The sequence below is a fragment of the Acinonyx jubatus genome, chromosome D3 (assembly GCF_027475565.1).
Source record: "Acinonyx jubatus isolate Ajub_Pintada_27869175 chromosome D3, VMU_Ajub_asm_v1.0, whole genome shotgun sequence".
Lineage (NCBI taxonomy): Eukaryota > Metazoa > Chordata > Mammalia > Carnivora > Felidae > Acinonyx > Acinonyx jubatus.
This window is the reverse complement of record NC_069392.1, coordinates 47,402,964-47,421,354: the sequence shown is the minus strand read 5'-3', so window position 1 is coordinate 47,421,354 and position 18,391 is coordinate 47,402,964. Positions and strand designations below refer to the sequence as shown.

The 18,391-nt window shown below is 46.5% G+C and overlaps 1 protein-coding gene across 4 annotated transcripts in view; it reads left to right on the top strand.

The window, feature by feature from the left end:
• The window catches only part of KCTD1 (potassium channel tetramerization domain containing 1), a 186,337-nt gene extending 168,295 nt beyond the window's left edge, over nt 1-18,042 (top strand). For 3 of the 4 annotated variants that reach the window (XM_053206433.1, XM_053206434.1, XM_027068682.2), the window contains exons 4-5: nt 12,439-12,744; nt 17,068-18,042. In XM_053206433.1, the coding sequence (XP_053062408.1) occupies nt 12,439-12,744; nt 17,068-17,226 (465 nt within the window). In that variant the 3' untranslated portion in view covers nt 17,227-18,042. Of the gene's footprint in view, nt 1-12,438; nt 12,745-17,067 lie in introns of those variants that run through there. The other variant, XM_053206432.1, reaches the window with a different exon arrangement.
• Nucleotides 18,043-18,391: the final 349 nt, after the last annotated feature.

The window sequence follows — 18,391 nt, the reverse complement described above, 5'->3', positions numbered from 1 at the left end:
TCTCCCACCATTTCCCCCTCTTCTCCACTCTCCATGTTGAAACCCAGAGACGCTTTTTCTCATTAGACTTTTTTTTTTTATGTTTATTTATTTTTGAGAGAGAGTGTGCATGCGTGCCAGCTGGGAAGGGGCAGAGAGAGAGGGAGAGGGAAAATCCTATGCAGTGTCAGGACCTTTTATTTTGAGATCACTGTAGACTCTCATGCAGTTATAAGAAATAATAGAGAGGTCCTGGGTTACCCAGGTCCCCCCGAGAGTGACATCTTGGAAAATGGTAGCATAGCAACACAACTGGGATGTTGACATTGATACAGTCAAGGCACGTGATATTTACATCGTGGCAACCATCCCTCTTGTTGCCCTTTTATAGCCATACCCTCTCCCTCTCCCCATCCTCCACCGTCTCCAGCCCCATCCCTCACCGAGGGATACTTTTGGGGGAAAATGGTGTATCATATAAGCTCCCGCTTACAGCTGTGCAGAGGTTTCCCGTTCGTTGTTCACGCAGCAAAACAGCATATCCTTGTCAGAGCCACGAGGCCCAGAAGGCTCTGGCCCCTGCTCCCCTCGACTCTTACCCTACACATACGCCCTACAGGACTTCTCTTAGTTCTGCAAACATACCATCTTCTTGTTCCCTTCAAAGAGACCGTTCTGCCTGCCTAATGCTCTTCTCCTGGCCTTTGTCACTTAGGGCTCATTGTTTTCATCAGTGAGCCATCCGTGCCTAATCCAGCCTAGGTTTGCCTACGCCCTGTGATTCTCTGTGGTCACATACAGTACATTTGCAATCATTCATCTCCATTGTTGAGCGCTGTGTACCCAACTGTAAGTCACACATGCTTTTGGCTGCAGATGTGGGAATACCCAATCAGCAGTGCCTTAAAAACTCATGGAGATTAGTTTTGTTCTCACATAAGAAGTCAGAGGTCCATGGTTACGGACGGTGGTATCTGCTCTGTGGTGTCATCGAGGACCAGAACTGTCTTTTTGTTTTGCCGTCCTCAGTGTTGATGTTTCGGCCTCACGCTTGTCACCTCAAGGTCGTAAGTTGCCTGCCCCAGCTCCAGGCATCACCTCCTCATTCACAGCAGGAAAATGGGGCAAGAGACTCTTTACCTCAGAAGATTGTGTCCTTGTCAGAGATTCCTCAGTAGACTTTCCCTTTATAGGTCATTGGCTAGAACTGAGCCTCCCCGAGATGTAAAGGAGGCTAAGAAAGTAATTTTTTTCTCTTCTAGCCTCTACAGTGAGAGAGAAGTGAGCAAGGGATAGGGGCCGGGAATAGTTGTTGGCGAAGTTGGCCAGCAGTGGCTGTCGCTCTGGTGCAGCTTTGGCACATACTAAGCATGTAAATATTTGTGGCGTGAGTGAGTGAGTGCGTGGATGGATCAATAAATGAATGAAGTGAGTCCCACGTTCAAACCAGATTCTGGTTCATACCTCATCATATACTTGATTATATTCGAACTCTGGGTGTTTTATGTATGTATCAGGACTCTCTACTTTGTAAAAGACTCTCACAGGCAGGGACATTTTTGTGTTTTTCTAAAGGACATTGTGTGCTGGGCGCATAGAATTACTCAGTATTAATTAACTTAAATACAACAGAAAAGGGTCTAAACAGTCACAGGAGACCAGAAGCTAAGTAGGCAATATACTATTTAATTTATAGGACTAAATGGGAGGTATAAAACGTGTATAATGTCATCATCCTGAGCAACTTATGAGGGTAAAATATTAATTTGTAATCCCACGTTGAAAAGAGATGCAGACTCCAGGAGTACAAAACAACTGATGGGGAATTACGTTTAGAACATGATAACAGCCACTTGTTTTTAGTTGGACGATGTTCCAGAAATGGAGCTCGGTATTGAACACATTTAAACGTGGCAGGTGTTATTTTCTTTTTCAAGAGCATTCACGTTAGACGCTGAGAGACAGACTTCCTCATGGGAGTTAAGCTGTGGCCGGTCCCTGAGGTCAGTCCTGAGGGGGGCTAGGTTGGGACGGCTGCTTCTCCGCACCTTGCAAGCTCCCTCAGGATTCCGGGGCCCTGAAAGGCGCGCTGTTCATCAATTCTAAGTGCAAAACACACCCTTTAATTGGCTAAGGCTTTAGCTGTGGCCCACACTTGGGGGAAAAGACAAAAAGTTTGGCAGATGAAGCGCACGTCTCGCAGGGCCCTGAAATGTTTTCCACAGAGCCTCTGGGCGACAGGCTGTAAATTACAGGGTGTTCTGGAACCTGGAGGAACAGCAGGAGGAGAGGGGAAGCTCAGGTGGCCATTTGCTCCTGTGGCAGACGAAAAAACCGCAGCAGTTCACGGGAGTCACAGACGCAGACGCGCACGCAGATGAGCTCTCAGTCTGTCCGTCCCTGAATCACACAGTAGGTGCTTTCCTCCTCATCGGAGTCTATTTCCTGATCTTGGAGAAGGAGCACAGCGTGAGGAGAGACGGTCCGGACTGGGTTTGCCGGGAGAAGTGTTCCTTGACTTCCTGCTTCCCTCTCCATCTGTTTGATGCTGGGTTGAGTGAATGCATGAAACGTTGACATCACGGCATCCTGCACCCCTTAAGACCCCATTCTGCAAATACGCTGTATGAGCTAGATACCCGCTTAACAATTTAGATAATTTCATATTTCAGAACATCACTTAAGTGGCAGCTGCTTGTGCCCTGCTTCCACTGAAAGCCACTGGAATCTGTTCTCTTAAATAAGTGACTATAGAGCTTCTCTGCCCTGTTTTATTACAGAGATGACTGTCCTTCTTCCCTTCACTACCCCCCCCCCCCATCATACTGACTGATTCATCGTTGCTTCATCTTCTGCTTATGTACATGTGTTGTACAGGGCGTGCACACACAGTTGTATTTCCTGGAACACCATGAGTCCAGATCTTTGGTTCCCTTTTTGATTGGGAACCGCAAAATTGCCTCTCTCTAGCCTTTTATTCTGAACATCTTTGGTAAGGGTCCCTCATGTTGCTGACATCTTTTGTGGTCGCTGATGAATGCCCACCCTTCCTAGATAAAGAAAAACTTGCTATCAGACAGCCCACAACTTACCTATTCCTGGCTTAAGTTTAAAAATGTATTAGTTACTTGTAATGACCTTTTAAGATTATAGAAAAAGTATATGTACATTGTAGAAGATTTGAAATTGTAGACAGGCAAAAAAACTTTAAACCCCGTATTCCCAACTCTCGGAGACTACCAGCGTCAAAACCTTAGTGCATGGCCTTCTGGATCTTTTTCTATCCTTATTTCAGACAACAATCTCTACCTTCCTATTTCAATAAAATCTCATTTCCTCTAATACTGGAACCATATTCAGATTTCCCAGGTTGACCCCAAAATGTCCTTTACAAGTGTTTTTCCCAGACGGTATCTGATCTAAGATCACATGTTGGATCCACTATGTCCCTTCCCTTTATTACCTAGCCTAGTCCATCGCTTTTTATATGATGCTAACTCACTGAAGAAACAGGGCCAGGTGCCCCACAGAATGCCCCCCCGTCTGGATTTGTCTGGCTGCCTCGTCATGCGTACTTTAGTTCTTTACTCTAGCCTCTAATTTCCTGTAAACTGCAAGTTTCATCTGAAGGCCTAATAGTCTAAGCTAAACATTTCAGTGAGGATACATCTCTGGTGATGCTGTGCACTTCACATTACATTATGTTAGCAAACGTAGGTGTCTGAATGCTGGCCCACTCGTTAATGATGCCAGGACTGACCATCGATCAGAGGGAGTTATGTCTTCCTTAGGTTGCAACAAAAATGATCTCGGTCAAGCTGAGTTTCTCACCTTGCCCTATTAGCATTTTGAGCCAGCTAATTTTCTGTGGTAGGGCTGTCTTTTTTTTTTAATTTTATTTCTTTAATATACATCTGAATTAGCATATAGTGCAACAATGATTTCAAGAGTAGATTCCTTAATGCCCCTTACCCACTTAGCCCATCCTCCCTCCCACAACCCCTCCAGTAACCCTCTGTTTGTTCTCCATATTTAAGAGTCTCTTCTGTTTTGTCCCCCTCCCTGTTTTTATATTATTTTTGCCTCCCTTCCCTTGTGTTCATCTGTTCTGTGTCTTAAAGTCCTCATATGAGTGAAGTCATATGATATTTGTCTTTCTCTGACTAATTTTGCTTAGCATAATACCCTCTAGTTCCATCCACGTAGTTGCAAATGGCAAGACTTCGTCTTTTTGATTGCCGAGTAATACTCCAGCATGTGTGTGTGTGTGTGTGTGTGTGTGTGTGTGTGTGTGTCTTTACACCATGTCTTCTTTATCCATTCATCTGTTGATGGACATTTGGGCTCTTTCCATACTTTGGCTATTGTGGATAGTGCTGCTATAAACATGGGGGTGCATGTGTCCTTTCGAAACAGCACACCTGTATGGTAGGGCTGTCTTTTGAGCAGTATCCCTGGCTTCCACCCAGTATATGCCAGTAATACCCACCTCCTTCCCAGTTATGACAACCCAGAATGTCTCCAGACATTGGCAAATGTCCTCTAGGGTCAAAATCAGCCCCAGGTGAGAACCAGAAAGAATGAGAGGAAGGAAGTTTTTATGGGATGGATACTGGCTTACCTCATAGAATTAGCAGGAGCATTCTCTCAGGGCTGGAACTTGCAGGGCAGCTCTGAGGACCTCAGTCATGAGAGTTTGTGGGCTTCTAGAGTGATGCCCATGGCTCCACTGCAATACTGCCCGGGGTTTCTTTCCCCTTCCTTGGTTCTACAGAGACCATCTCACTGGCTCAGGTGGCTCCGATGCTTACGCTTTAGCCAATCAGCTGTGGTAACCCAGACACGCGTTCTAGTCACCCGCTCCTGAGAGTCGGACATTCTCGAAGAAGGCACTCTCCAAGAGTGGTGAGCTGGGTAGACCCCCAAGAAGTCTCTTCTTCAGTACTTAAGAGAGTGCCCACTTAGGATGGCTGCCCCGGCCCCTAGTCTCAGCTGTTGCCTCCCAGTATTTATGTCCCTGGTGCAGAAACTGTTACTCCTGGCACCCCTGCCCAGGGCCACTTCTGTCCCTCTCCCGAGGACACTCCCTCAGAAGCAGGGCCAGCTGCAGCGACCGAGGAGGAGGAGGAGTGGGAGGCAGGCAGAACCACCAGCCCGCAGCCCTGGCACCATCTTGGATCGAATCTCTAGCCCCTGCCCTCACCCCGCCCTACACATGAGCCCTAACTCCTGCAGTTAGCATGCAGCTGGCTCGCCAAGCCAGGGTGTGGCTGCAGAATGCAGATGGGTCTGCCTCTGCTCTGCCTCAAGCACCCCGTCTTGATCAGCTGCGTATACGTGGCCTTTCTCCGGGAGACCCGGAGGTGGTGGGGGATGAGACAGTGGCCGGGTACAGAAGGGACTCTTGCCGCCACTTCTGTGTCCTTTAATGGCCATCAGGATAAATCTCAGGCTGGGTGTCCTCCACCACCTTGCCCCCACCCCGGCTTGCGAGAAAAATGAGAGTAGTCAGGAGAAACTGGAAGCTGGTGCTGCTGGCCAGAAGTATCAGTTGGTAGCAGGGGAAAAGGGAGCCAGTCTTTCTAGGTTTTGAAGAAAAGAAAGGGGATTGAGGGGTGGGAGGAGTGAACAGGTGGACACATGTCATTGCACATTTGTCCAAACCCATGGAATGTACAAAGGCAAACATGAACCCTAGTATAAACTGTGGACTTTGGGTGATGTAGGTCCATCAGTTGTAACAGATGCACCACTCAGGAGGGAGATGTTGAAAATGGCGGAGGCTGTGCATGTGTGGGGACAGGGGTATAGGGGAAACCTCTGTACTTTCCCCTCAATTTTAACTGTGAACCTAAAACTGCTGTAAAAATAGTAAGTCCTTTTAAAGAAAAAAAGGAAAAAAGTATTGCAGAACTAGGGAAATTAAGACTTTTAGACACCCCAAACCTGAAATACTGAAAAAATTATGGTGGCCCACCTCCCACCTAAAAAGAAAAGAAGGAAGGAAGGAAGGAAGGAAGGAAGGAAGGAGGAAGGAAGGAAGGAAGGAAGGAAGGAAGGAAGGAAGAAAGAAAAGGGTGGGAGGGAGAGAGAAAGAAAGAGGAGGGAGGGAAGGAATGAAGGGAGGGAGGGAGAGAAAGAGAAGAGAAAGAAAGGAATGAGGGAAAGAAAGAAGGAAGGAAGGAGGGAGGGAGGGAGAAAGAGAAAGAAAGAGAAAGAGAGAAAGAAAGAAAGAAAAGAAAGAGAACGAAAAGGGAGGGAGAGAGAGAAAAAAAGAGGAGGGAGGGAAGGAATGAAGGGAGGGAGGGAGGGAGAGAGTGAGAGAGAGAAGAGAAAGAAAGAAAGAAGAAGGAAGGAAAGAAAAAAATCTTTGAAACTAAAGGAAATTAAGTCCCGCAAAGATTTTTTTTATTTTCCTTATGACTACTACCTGGATGCTATTTTTGAAATGTAAACTATAAAATCCTTCATTTCCTCTCATCTTCTTGGTGTCCCTGCTTTGTGGGTCCCCTGATATTTACATGCCCTGCCTTCTAGGGAGCCAAGTGCATCCTGGGAGGCCCCAGGGCAGTGAAGAGGAGCTCCCGGGACGAACTGGACGCATTCCCCAGAACCCACAGTGCCTAGCATGGCATCTGGCATGTTTAACAGATTTTAAAATGAATAAGTGACTGATTTGCCTTTGGAGTTTAAGGATGTGCCAACTGCTGTGTAAAATTTCAAGGCCATTAGGAGTTAAATGAATTTCTGAACTGTTTGGTGGAATCAGTAAGTGTGTGTGGCAAGCTGAATAATGGTCCCCAAGGGGGTCCACATCCTAATCCCCAGAATATATTACCTTACACGGCAAAAGAGACTTTGCAGCTGTGATTAAGTTAAGGGTCTTGAAATGGGGAGAATATCTTGGATAATCCAGGTGGGCAGAGTGGAATCACAAAGGTCCTTATAACTGAAAGAGGGAGTGGGGAGGGTCAAAGTCAGAGAAGATGTGATGAAGGAAGGAATGTGATTGTTGGCCAGGAGCCAAGGAATGCAGGCAGCCCTAGGAGCTGGAAAGGGCAAGGGAACGCATTGTCCCCTGGAGCCTTTTGAAGGAAGGCAGCCCCACCGGCTAGCTAGCCCTGCCTAAGACCCATTCCAGACTTCTGACCTCCACAACTGTATGAGAGTGAATCTGTATTGTTTTCAACCACCAAATCTGTGGTAAGTTCTTACAGCAGCAATTGGAAACTAATACACGGTGTAAATGACTTTCCTCCCCCTACGGAGAATGTTTTCTGAATTCCAAATATTTAATCAAGAAATAAGCTTTTGAGACACGGGTCCATTTGCATTTTGAAGTCCACCCATACCTATGTACCATGTACCTATCTCCAAGGTCCTAGAAAAGCTCAATTTATTCGTTGTAAAATGGGATCTTGATATTTCTGTGCCTCGAAAAACTATCGTAAATCTCAAAAAATTTTTTATTTTAAAAATATGTATTCTAGGATTTTAAAATTCTTTAAATGTGGTAATAGGTCTATGAATAATCTAGTTCCCTCTACCTGAATGTGAGGCTACACAAGAAATATGGATGATACTTTCCTAATTAGGGAAGATAAAATTGGCATAGAAGCAGGGCAGACGAGTGACAGCATCTAGTACATTCTGCAGTTGCTTTGCTGAAAAGCAAATGTAGTTTTGGGTTTCATTTTCTTCAAAAGGAAATCTGGGGCCACACCTGCTGCTGCCCCATAAACTCCTGCCTGTTTCCACCTCATACCTTAGGGATAAGAGACAGCGTTGTCTAGAGGAACAACCAAAGAAAGGAACAGTGGGTGTTGCCAGATAGGAACCAAGGTATAAGGAAAGAAGATTTCAAAAGATTCAGAGAGCAGAAGGAAATGAACACAAGGTCAGGGGGTCTAAAGAGAAACTTGGTAGACTCTAAAAAATACGGGATTTAGACAGTAGAATTAAATGATCCCAATTGAGGAAGGAAAGGAGGATGAGGTTCCTAAGAAAAGCAGCTGTGGGTATGAGTCGGCTCCACGGGGCGATCTCCGACGAGCTGAGACTGGAAACGTGTGTTAGGAAGTAGAGAAAGACGACTATAAAGGAGCCCGCCAAGAAAGCGAATGGCCAGTGTGAGCTTAACCGTGTAGAAAATGATAACAAAAACAAGAAGGGCCTTTTTAGTTCTTGAGCTGGCAGACGCTTGGAGGCAAGTCAGCGTGGGGGGCCGATGGCCAAGGGGAGCCCGGCGCTCGGCTGTTCTCCAGAGTCCGCTGCCCCGGTGCAGATGGCGCTCCACCCCAGAGACCGGAAGGAACAGCACAGTAAAGGAAGAGATGAAGCCAGATGGTCAAGAGAGAGTAAAAGAACACCTGGTGGCCTGAAGGAGTTCAAGACCGGGCCCTGTGAGATACATCCCAGGGTATAAGATGGTCTTCAGGGGACCCCTTTAAACTTCGCTTCAGTAACCACTGGCAGAATCCTTGAGAAATCACTGAGCAGGGCCAAAAGTCTAATAATGGCCAGTGTTTCCCTCATTGTTCAGGAGCAGAGAACAAGGAACACGAGCAGCATCGTATAGGGAGGCACTCTGTCAGGCCATGGCCAGACCTCAGAGTGGATTACCCATGTGGCTCGTGAACTCAGGGAGGAAAGAGGGTGAAGATTCAGAGTCAGCATTGGAGGAGCTGTAACCCCAAGTCCTGTTAGCCCCATTACCTTCAGGTTATGGTAGACAAACTGGTGGGTCAGGACATTGTCATGGATATAGACTCGGATATCAGGGCTGGAAGCAACTTCGAAGGAGTTGATTCCTCTCATTTTATAGATAAGGAGACTGGAGCCCAAAATAGTTAAGGAGAATCTCTGGGCAGTACAGAGACTTGGGCCCTCCCACATGTCCAGCCTTCCCCTTGGAGTCCCACCCAAACACATGGCATTTCAACAAGACACCCAGCAAATGCCACAGTTATGGGCTGACTGATCTCCAAATTCTAGGTTTTATAACTATTTGAACAGCCAGAATCCAGAGTCTTCATTTGCTACCTGAGCATCAACCTGAACCAAGGTCTGCATGTAGCCGTGTCATTACTCCATCTAGAAACACAACACCTGGCTCAAAATGATAAGAGAGAGAGAGAGAGCAGAACATTGGATGAAAGAATCCACATTTTCTCAGTATGTTGGGACAAATTCCAACAATTTAAAGAGGGATACATAATGGAGGGTTTAAAATTTTTCACAAATGCCTAGCTCAGTAGCAGCTCTTAGGAAAAGGTATGGGGACGCCACAGTCAGCAAACTATAAACTAATAGGGTAACAGGACAGCCAAGAAAGTTAATACAGGCTGATGCCGTGTGGTAGGCAGAATGATGCCCCTCCCCGAAGATGTGCACGTCATAATTCCTGGAATCCAGGAATGTATCACTTTACATGGCAGAAGGGACTTTGCAGATGTGATTAATTAAGTTAAGGGTCTTGAGATTGGGAGATTATTGTGGATAATCCAGGTGGGCCCAGTGCACTCACAAGGGTCCAAGTGAAAGAAGGAGGCAGGAGGGTCACAGTCAGAGAAGATGTGACAATAGCAGAGGTCAGAGTGATGTGAGACCACAGGCCAAGGAATGTGGGCTGCCTCTGCAAGCTGAAAAAGGCAAGGATACGAATTCTCCTCTAGAGTGTCCAGACCCCTTTAGACCTCTTACCTTAATGACCCATTTTAGACCTCTGACTTCCAGAACTGTAAGAGAATAAATTTCTGTGGTTTTAAGCCACTAAATGTGTGGTGATTGTTACAGCAGCCATAGGAAATGAATGCAGGCTGCTTTAATAGTGGTTAAAGCGAAGGTTTCACAGTGTGCTCATCAGATCACATCTGAAATGTTAGGTCCAGTTTGGGTTTGGGTTTTCAGAAGTATGTTGACAAAGTCAAGCACACATCAGATATTGAAGGACCTCTAAGTCATAACGAATGAAAAAGAGCTGAAAAGATGGGGTGTTTTCAGCCTGAATAATACTAAGATGTAACAGTTGTGTTCAGATGTTTGAAGGTTTAACAGGTCAAAGAAAGTTTAGGATCATATAACCCCAGATGGCAGAGTCTGAACAAGTAAGTTGGAACTACAGGGAAATTAAGGTCCTTCTAACTGAAAAACTTACAACCATCAGAGCAGCCAACAAAGCCAGTGCTGTGCCTTGTTAGATAGTAAGCTTCCCATCACTGGAAGCATTTAATCAAAGGCTAATGGTCACTATTCAGCAGTGTTTGAAAGGATTCCTCCAGAGGGTCAAAGTTGGTCATTAAGACTGCTTTAAGCAGTCTCAGATTTGAAGACTTGATGACACATTTTCACTGGAGTCCAGATTCTTTCTTGTGTTATCATTTTTTTTAATGTTTATTTATTTTTGAGAGAGAGAGAGACAGAGTGTGAGCAGGGAGGGGCAGAGAGAGACGGAGACACAGAATCCGAAGCAGGATCCAGGCTCTGAGCCGTCAGCACAGAGCCCGTTGCGGAGCTCGAACTCACAAACCGTGAGATCATGACCTGAGCCGAAGTCAGACACTTAGCCAACTGAGCCACCCAGGCACGCCTTGTGCTAAAATTTTTAATTCTCATAGGAAAATAAAAAGTTAGTAGCAGAAGTTCTCATTTCTACTGCTTGTCAACTGTCAATGCTGTTTTTAAATCTCCTTGAGAGCTGTCATCTGGATAAGTAAGTAAAAGATTGAGGTCAGCATCTCATGGTTGATGTACTTCAGTGGGGATCCCAGGTATCCAGGAGGAACCGGCCATCTCCCCACTCCCGCCCTCAGGCTGTGTGAGGGGGCCTCACTTCTGTCCTTTCCTAAGCGTGGCCACACCTCAGCTTTATTCTCCTCCCCTCAAACCAAACAGAACCTCCTGTGGGTCAGGTGCCAGGATGTGCAAGGAAGATGATGAGGGCAGTGGGCTCCTCTCCAGCAGGGAACCGGGACTCCTGCAATAATGGCATTGCCGGGAGAAGACAGAGCACCGAAGCGGTCTGTTCTGCTGAGGGGCATCTGGGGCAGCGTCTTCACCTGGCCCAGGTGTCCTGCCACAGAAAGCGGAAGACCCGGCTGGAGGCCCGCTGGGACTTTCTCACCTCTCCATGCTTTTTTCTCTGGAAGCCCTGCATGATGCTACTGCCGCTGCTGCCTTTGCCGCTTAATTTGCAAGAAAAAGAGCAGAGTGCCAAATAGAACCCGTTTTCCCGTGGTCATCCTCTCCGTGCGCCATCCCATCCAGATGGCGGAGGCCTCGGGCCGCGCTCGGGCCCCGGGCTCTCAGGGCGGCTCTGCTGCGGGCACCAGGCACCGCCTGCCAGCTCCAGCCCGAGGAGGGACGGCAGACACGCCTGTGTCAGCTCATTAAAACGTTCTCAGTCAACATGTCCGGACAAGTGTCCCACTTGCCTCACACCCGGAGATGATTGTGGTCATAGCTACGCGTAGACCGTATTGACCTGCTTGATAACATCATTCCTGCGTTGCTGCCTCCCTTTTCCTCCTTTCCCTCCCTTTTCCTGCGTCGCTGCCTCCCAAGGCCTCCCATTCAGTGACGCGCGCGCGCGCGCGTGTGTGTGTGTGTGTGTGTGTGTTAATACTTGCTTGCCAGATTTCTGTTCTAATTCAGTAGATTTTGTTTTAAGGCAAGAGTCAAAGAGTGGGTGGCTGTGGTTTCAGAAAGGGACGGGTTTCCTTTCGTGCACATCTGTCCGGCAGGGATCGTGGACTGATGTCTGCCTCTGTCCCTTGAGCATGGCAGCGTCGAGGGCGGTGCCTCCGCCTCCCCCAGACCATCCCAGATCAGCACCCACGCTTAGGTCAAAGCCGCGCCCGGCGTGTGCCCTGCAGGCGCCCTCCCGCCACTGTCTCTGGCCGCCCTCCCGCCTCGTGCTGCCCCCTGCCTCCCACAAATTCTGAGCTGCCAGTGAAGGTGACGGGGAGCGTGGGCTTCCCGTGAATAGTGCGCCTGCGCCTCCCTCACTGCGACCTACATGTGGCTCCTTCTGGGGGAGGTAAAGTGTATTCTCACCGCACGAATTTTAAATGCCCAGAGGCACTCCTTACTGAAAGAGAAAAGTCGTGGCTTCAGCCTTTCTCACCTCTGTTTTCTCATCTGCACAGTGGGAATAATAATGGTTCCAAATCCACAGGGCTGTTGGGGGGGGGGGGGGCTACAGGGTTTAATTTATGGGGAGCATTTAGAAGAGGGCCTGCCTGGCCCTTAATACTCTTATCTCTTTTTATCATCGCTGAATGCATTAATGAAGGAATGAATGAATGCACGTGGAGTTGTGTTGTGAGTGAAAAATTCACACGCAGATTTGATTATCAAAGTAACAGAGGTGGAAAAAAATCACCTCTTACCTGTGGACATCTTCAGCGCTTCGTGTTTGTATTTTGCGCTATGAAACGCCTTTTTTGTTTGTTTTGCCAGGACTACACTTTGTTATATGAAGAGGCAAAATATTTTCAGCTTCAGCCCATGTTGTTGGAGATGGAAAGATGGAAGCAGGACAGAGAAACTGGTCGCTTTTCAAGGCCCTGCGAGTGCCTAGTGGTGCGTGTCGCCCCAGACCTCGGAGAAAGGATCACACTCAGCGGTGACAAATCCTTGATAGAAGAAGTGTTTCCAGAGATCGGCGATGTGATGTGTAACTCTGTCAATGCAGGCTGGAATCATGACTCGACACACGTCATTAGGTTTCCACTGAATGGCTACTGTCACCTCAACTCGGTCCAGGTACAGCCTTGTCGTATACCGTGTGGAATCGAATGTCGCTCTTAATGCTGTTACTTAACCTTGCCTTCACACAGTGCCTTCCGTCCAGAGAGCTGGGAAACTCTCATGTGGCATCACTTCTGGGTAGGTAGGCCTGTTCACCCTCTGGGCACTCAATCATTGCACAGGTATTTGTTGAACATACACTACAAGCCAGTGCCCGTGTGAGCACCGGAACGCTAGGAGACGAAGAAATAGACAATAGCTGTATTTTCAGGGAACTTCCATTCTGGGAAAGACAAGGGAGCCAAACAGTAACCAACAGAAATGGTGGTCAGGTAGTGAGAAGAGAGAGTAGCTGGGATGGGGCGTCCCAGGCAGAGGGCCCAGCAAGTTGTGAAGATCCCGAGGTAGGAGTCGGCATGGTGTGAGGAGGGGTATCAAGGAGAGCCCACGCAGCTTGAAGAAAGTGAGAGACAGGGAGTCCTGAGACCCGAGGCCAGCAGGTGGCTGGGAACAGATCACGGATTGCCTCCTGGGCGGCGGGAAGCACCCTGAGATTTTTTTGTTTGTTTGTTTTGTTTCTTTTGGTTTTCATTCATTTGCTTGTGTGAGTAAAAGCCATTTGAGGATTTTGAGCAAAAGCGTGGCATGATGTAATTCAGCTCCGAACATGAATCCTCCGGCAGCAAAGGGAGAACAGCGGAAGCAAAGGGACCAGTTAGCAACAGTTGAGAAGCGTACGATTCTGAATGTCAGGAACGTAGTAGAGCTAACAAGGTTTCTGACAGTGGCTGTGGGTTCTAAGACAGAAGCCAAGGATGACTACGATTTTTGACCCAGAAACTGGATGGATGGGATTCCTGTTTTCTGAGATGGAGAAGTCTATGGGAGGAGACGGGTGGAATTCAGAAGGTGGGTTTACACGTGAGGTGCTGAGTCCCTTAGACGCTGGTTGGTCTGCTCATTATCGTAACTAACGTGTGGCAGCCCCACGCCAAGGGTTGTATGTGCCTTGTCTACTTGTAACAGTCTTTATGGGTCAGCGCCGTTAGCCCCCCTGTCTTGCTGATGAGAAAGCAGAGGCACATCTGGGTCTTAACTCCAGGTCTAGGTCACTCAAAACGATTTGAAGTCAATGGAGTAAGGGCTTGGGGTTTCTCCCACCCACCCCCTTTTTTTAAATTCATTTATTTGTGAGAGAGAGACAGAGTGTGAGCAGGGGAGGGGTAGAGAGAAAGGGAGACACAGAATCTGAAGCAGGTTCCAGGCTCTGAGCTGTCAGCACACAGCCCGACGCGGAGCTCGAACTCACAAACCAGCGAGATCATGACCTGAGCCGAAGTTGGACGCCCAACCATCTGAGCCACCCAGGCACCCCCTCCTGACCTCTTTTTAATTGGAGTGGGCCTATGCCTTTATTGACCCAATAAAACCCCTCCCACAGCTCAAAGACTAGAAGCACCCACTCTACCATTCTGCCCCTTGAAGATTGTTCCACCACTATTTATAATTTTTGTAAATGTTTATTTTATTTTTGAGAGAGAGAGAGCAAGTGAGGGAAGGGCGGGGGGAGGGGGGGGAGGAGACAGAAGATCCGAAGCAGGCTCTGCGTTAGAAATCATGAACCATGAGATGATGACCAAAGTCAGACACTCAACTGACCGAGCCACTCAGGCACCCCACTACTTACAATTTTTAAAATTTACAAACAGGCGTCCAAGAACAAAACAGCAGGAGATGCTGGCAGGAGCTGTGTCTTGGGAGGGCAAGAGAAAGGCACACGCTGGCAGGCAGTGTGGTGGCCGCTGGGTTGGATGGGGCCAGAGGTGCACCCGCAAGGCCCGGTGTTAATTGAAACTCTGAAAGCCGTTTGCCTCCTACAAACGCTCCCTGTCCCAGCCCCCCTCCAGATGGAGGGAGGAGGCAGTGCCCATCAGAGCCAGGACAGCATTGCTTCTCTAGGGCCCCATGTCTCACACAAAACCCCAGCCCACCACTCAGGCTGTGGGACAAATTCATATGCCTGACAAGTTTCCCAGTCATTCAAGTCTGATCAGATGTGGACATTTTCATCTGGATTAACATCATCAGTGACACAGCCATGACACGACCACAACGTAATCGATGACTCCAGCTTCCTGCTCCACCAACCAAGAAATAGGCACCGTCCTCTAGGCATTCACAGGTTTTGGGATAAGACACACAAGACCTGATACCTCCAGCCCAGCCCTGGAGTGATTTAATATTCCCAAGTGATCACTAACTTTAAGGAATTTTGTTATTGACAAATTGATGTTTAAAAAAAAATGGCCAAGGAGCATAGCTGTTTGCATTACTTTGAAATAAGCTTTGAGCACATTCAAGGTACTGCTGGGTCATATGGAATAATTATCATATTAGATGTATCAGACCCCCTAGGGAGGAAGCTTGGGGATTTCCACATTTAACAGTTTAGCAACCTTCCATCACTGCAAGACAAACAATATCAGAGTTACGTTCTTTATTGTTCACAGCTTCTACCTTTTCAATTCCTCTCCCAGTGAAGGCAAAGAATCCTTTCTGGTGCAGTGGTTTGGCCAGGCAGACTGGGGTTTTTCTTGCTGAAAGGCTACATTCCTGCCTCTGCTGGAGAAGTCTTAGCTCTTGGGTCCTCACCTTTTTATTTAACTACCACCAAAGCACATCTTGACTTTGAACATAGGGATTGTTTTCTTCGTTCTGTCCCTTGCTGACTGGTGTGCATATGCATTGTGGATATATCTACAGAAATAAGAGCACTGTAGGTTAGAATGTTCATTTTGTTCTCATAAAGCCTTGGGTTTTTTTTTTATTAAAAAAAAATTTTTTTTTTAATGTTTGTTTTTGAGACAGAGAGTGAGTGTGTGTGTGTGTGAGCAGGGCAGGGGTAGAGAGAAAGGGAGACACAGAACTCAAAGCAGGCTCCAGGCTCTGCCCTGTCAGCACAGAGCCTGACATGGGGCTTGAAGTCACGAACTGTGAGATCGTGACCTGAGCTGGAGTCAGATGTTCAACCAACTGAGCCAACCAGGCGCCCCTTGGTTTTTTTTTTTTTAATTGGCCAGCATTAGAAGTTGTAGTTTTCTGAAAGTTTACTCTATTGTTTTCTAATCTCTAGTGAGCTCTTTTGCAAAATAGCAAATTATATTCCACATAAAAGTAGGCAACCAAAAAATAATAATTTAAGAAGAAACAGTAAGGGTTTGCTTTATGTTGAGTACATTTTAAAAGTTAATAACATCCCACTTCATTTCCCCCCAAAATTTAAACCAGAATTTTTTTAAAGTTATGATTGAGTCATCTTGCCTTTAGAGTGGTGTAGAAGTAATTTAATTATAGCCAGAATCCCAGGGAACATTTGCAAGTCCAGTGTTTGTTGGATTCCTAAGGAAGCAATGCTGTAGATCAACTTTCTGTATTTTTGCCTAAGAGCATAGGAATTGTCTCCTACATTTAAGACCATCGGACATGTCGGTGACCAACCCAGGGATCTTTCTGGCACTAGGTATTTGATTTCAAAACTGAAGAGCTTATGAGAAGTTACTATTATATGAGAAGTTTAGAATATCTTTATTTTGGATATGTTTTCTAACATCTAACCATTGCAATTACTCTTGCCTCCCTGAATGCACCCAAGGCAATAAATCTATTTCAAATGCCACAAACTCAAAAACTTGTAGATAAACCTCAACTGTCTTCAGCAGTCCTTTGGTTCTGCCATTGAAATTACATCTGTCTTCCAAACTGAAATATATGAAGTTAGTACAGGCAGACTTCAGCAGTGGTGGCGCTGAGAGTGAATGGGTTGAGAATGACTCACTGGCTGAGTAGATTCAGATCATTTGGCCATATCATTTATCATCTCATAGAAGATATTTTAGTGATGAGATTGGAAAGGTAAACCCTCTCTTTTTGCAGAGAAGGGAGTGTTGCATGTTACAAGAAACGTGGCATCTGAGGCCAAACGGAGCTGAGCTGGAAACCCACTTCCATCACTTATAGGCTGTGAGCCTCAGTTTTCCCGGGTATGAAATGGGCTGACCACCCATTAATAAGCAAGGTGGTTGCAACTATTCAATGAACCGGCACGTGAGCGGCAAGCATGTGAAGGCGTATTTTGGGTGTTGGACACAACCGTTCCACCCCTCCTGCCCTTTAGTGCAGGGCCTTCCTCTGAAAGCAGAAACTCAGAGAGACTCGGGGGGTGGGTAAGAATGACCAGGGCTGCACAAGATCTCAAACTTCAGGACACCTCTTTGGGCTGTTCGTGTGGCCAGAGGACCTGTGTCCCCCTAACCAGATGCTTGTCTTGGCCCTGTGCAGGTCCTCGAGAGGTTGCAGCAGAGAGGATTTGAAATCGTGGCCTCCTGTGGAGGAGGAGTGGACTCGTCCCAGTTCAGCGAGTACGTCCTGCGGCGGGAACTGAGGCGGACGCCCCGCGGGCCCTCTGTCATCCGGATAAAGCAAGAGCCTCTGGACTAAACGGACAGATTTCTTATGCAAAAAGGAAAAAACAAAAACAAAAAACGTACACAACAAATAACGCAAACAAAAAAGGGACATTTATGTGCAGCTGGGACAACAAAACCAAGTCCTGGACCTAAAATTGAATAAACAGACACATTGATATCCAATAGAGACCACACCTGTATTCATATGGGAACAATTGGAATAGTGATATCCTCAAGGTGTAAAAAAATATATAAATATATATATATATATATATGTCAAAAGGTAGGAAATGCAAAAAAAAAGGAAAAAAAAAAGTTTCAAAAAGGTGGTAGCTACAGTTGGTGCTGTGATGGCCGTGAAGTGTCCTGGGCCTCCCAAGGCCTCTGACCGATAAACAAGCCATGAGCAGTGAGGACGCATCTCCTTACGGTTTTCATTGCCAACAGCCATCCATTGTTTCCTTTTCCTTTGTCTTTCTTTTTCCTTTTTTTTTTTTTTTAAAAAAACAAAACAAAAAAAAAAACACCTTGAATAGAGTTTATTTGCAGGATGGAGGTTTCCTGTCCTCTGTTTAGGCGGGACGGGCAGGACTTCAGAAAAACTCTTCATGAGCACACTACATTCGAAAGACATTAGACATGAAATTTTAAATGTAGTTTGTACAGAAGTCACACTTCTTTGCCCGCCTCACAGATGTGAACATGACTTTGTTTTTAAACTGATCAGTTTTGCAAAGGGGCCAGAATTATTACTTGTTAGACTTGCTCCAGTTTGAGTCTGCTGCTTTCCTACAATTTTTCAAATTTTATAATGTATTAAATACAATAAACTCTGTTTAAAAAATAAGGTCTGTGTGAAACGCGCATGTCAGGATGAAGCTGTATTTGAATGAGATTTTTCTTTTTCTGAATTTTCTGTGTTGGACACCAGAAGACATCAGCTGAGGCTGGTTTTGAGGTCAAAGCCACTAAAAGATAAAGGATGTTATCGTGTGTTCAAAACAGTTCTGTTCCCACCCGGCAAGTGTTCTGACCTGTGCTTTGTTAGCAAGATGATCTTCCTTCTCATGAAACTTTTCGTTTATAAATTTGAGGTATCTGTTGCTGCAGGGCAAACCACGCCGAAAGTTTGCAGCTTAAGGCAACATCTTATTCTCTGTCACTTGAGCAGCCTACCCTTTGCTGGCCTGCTTCTG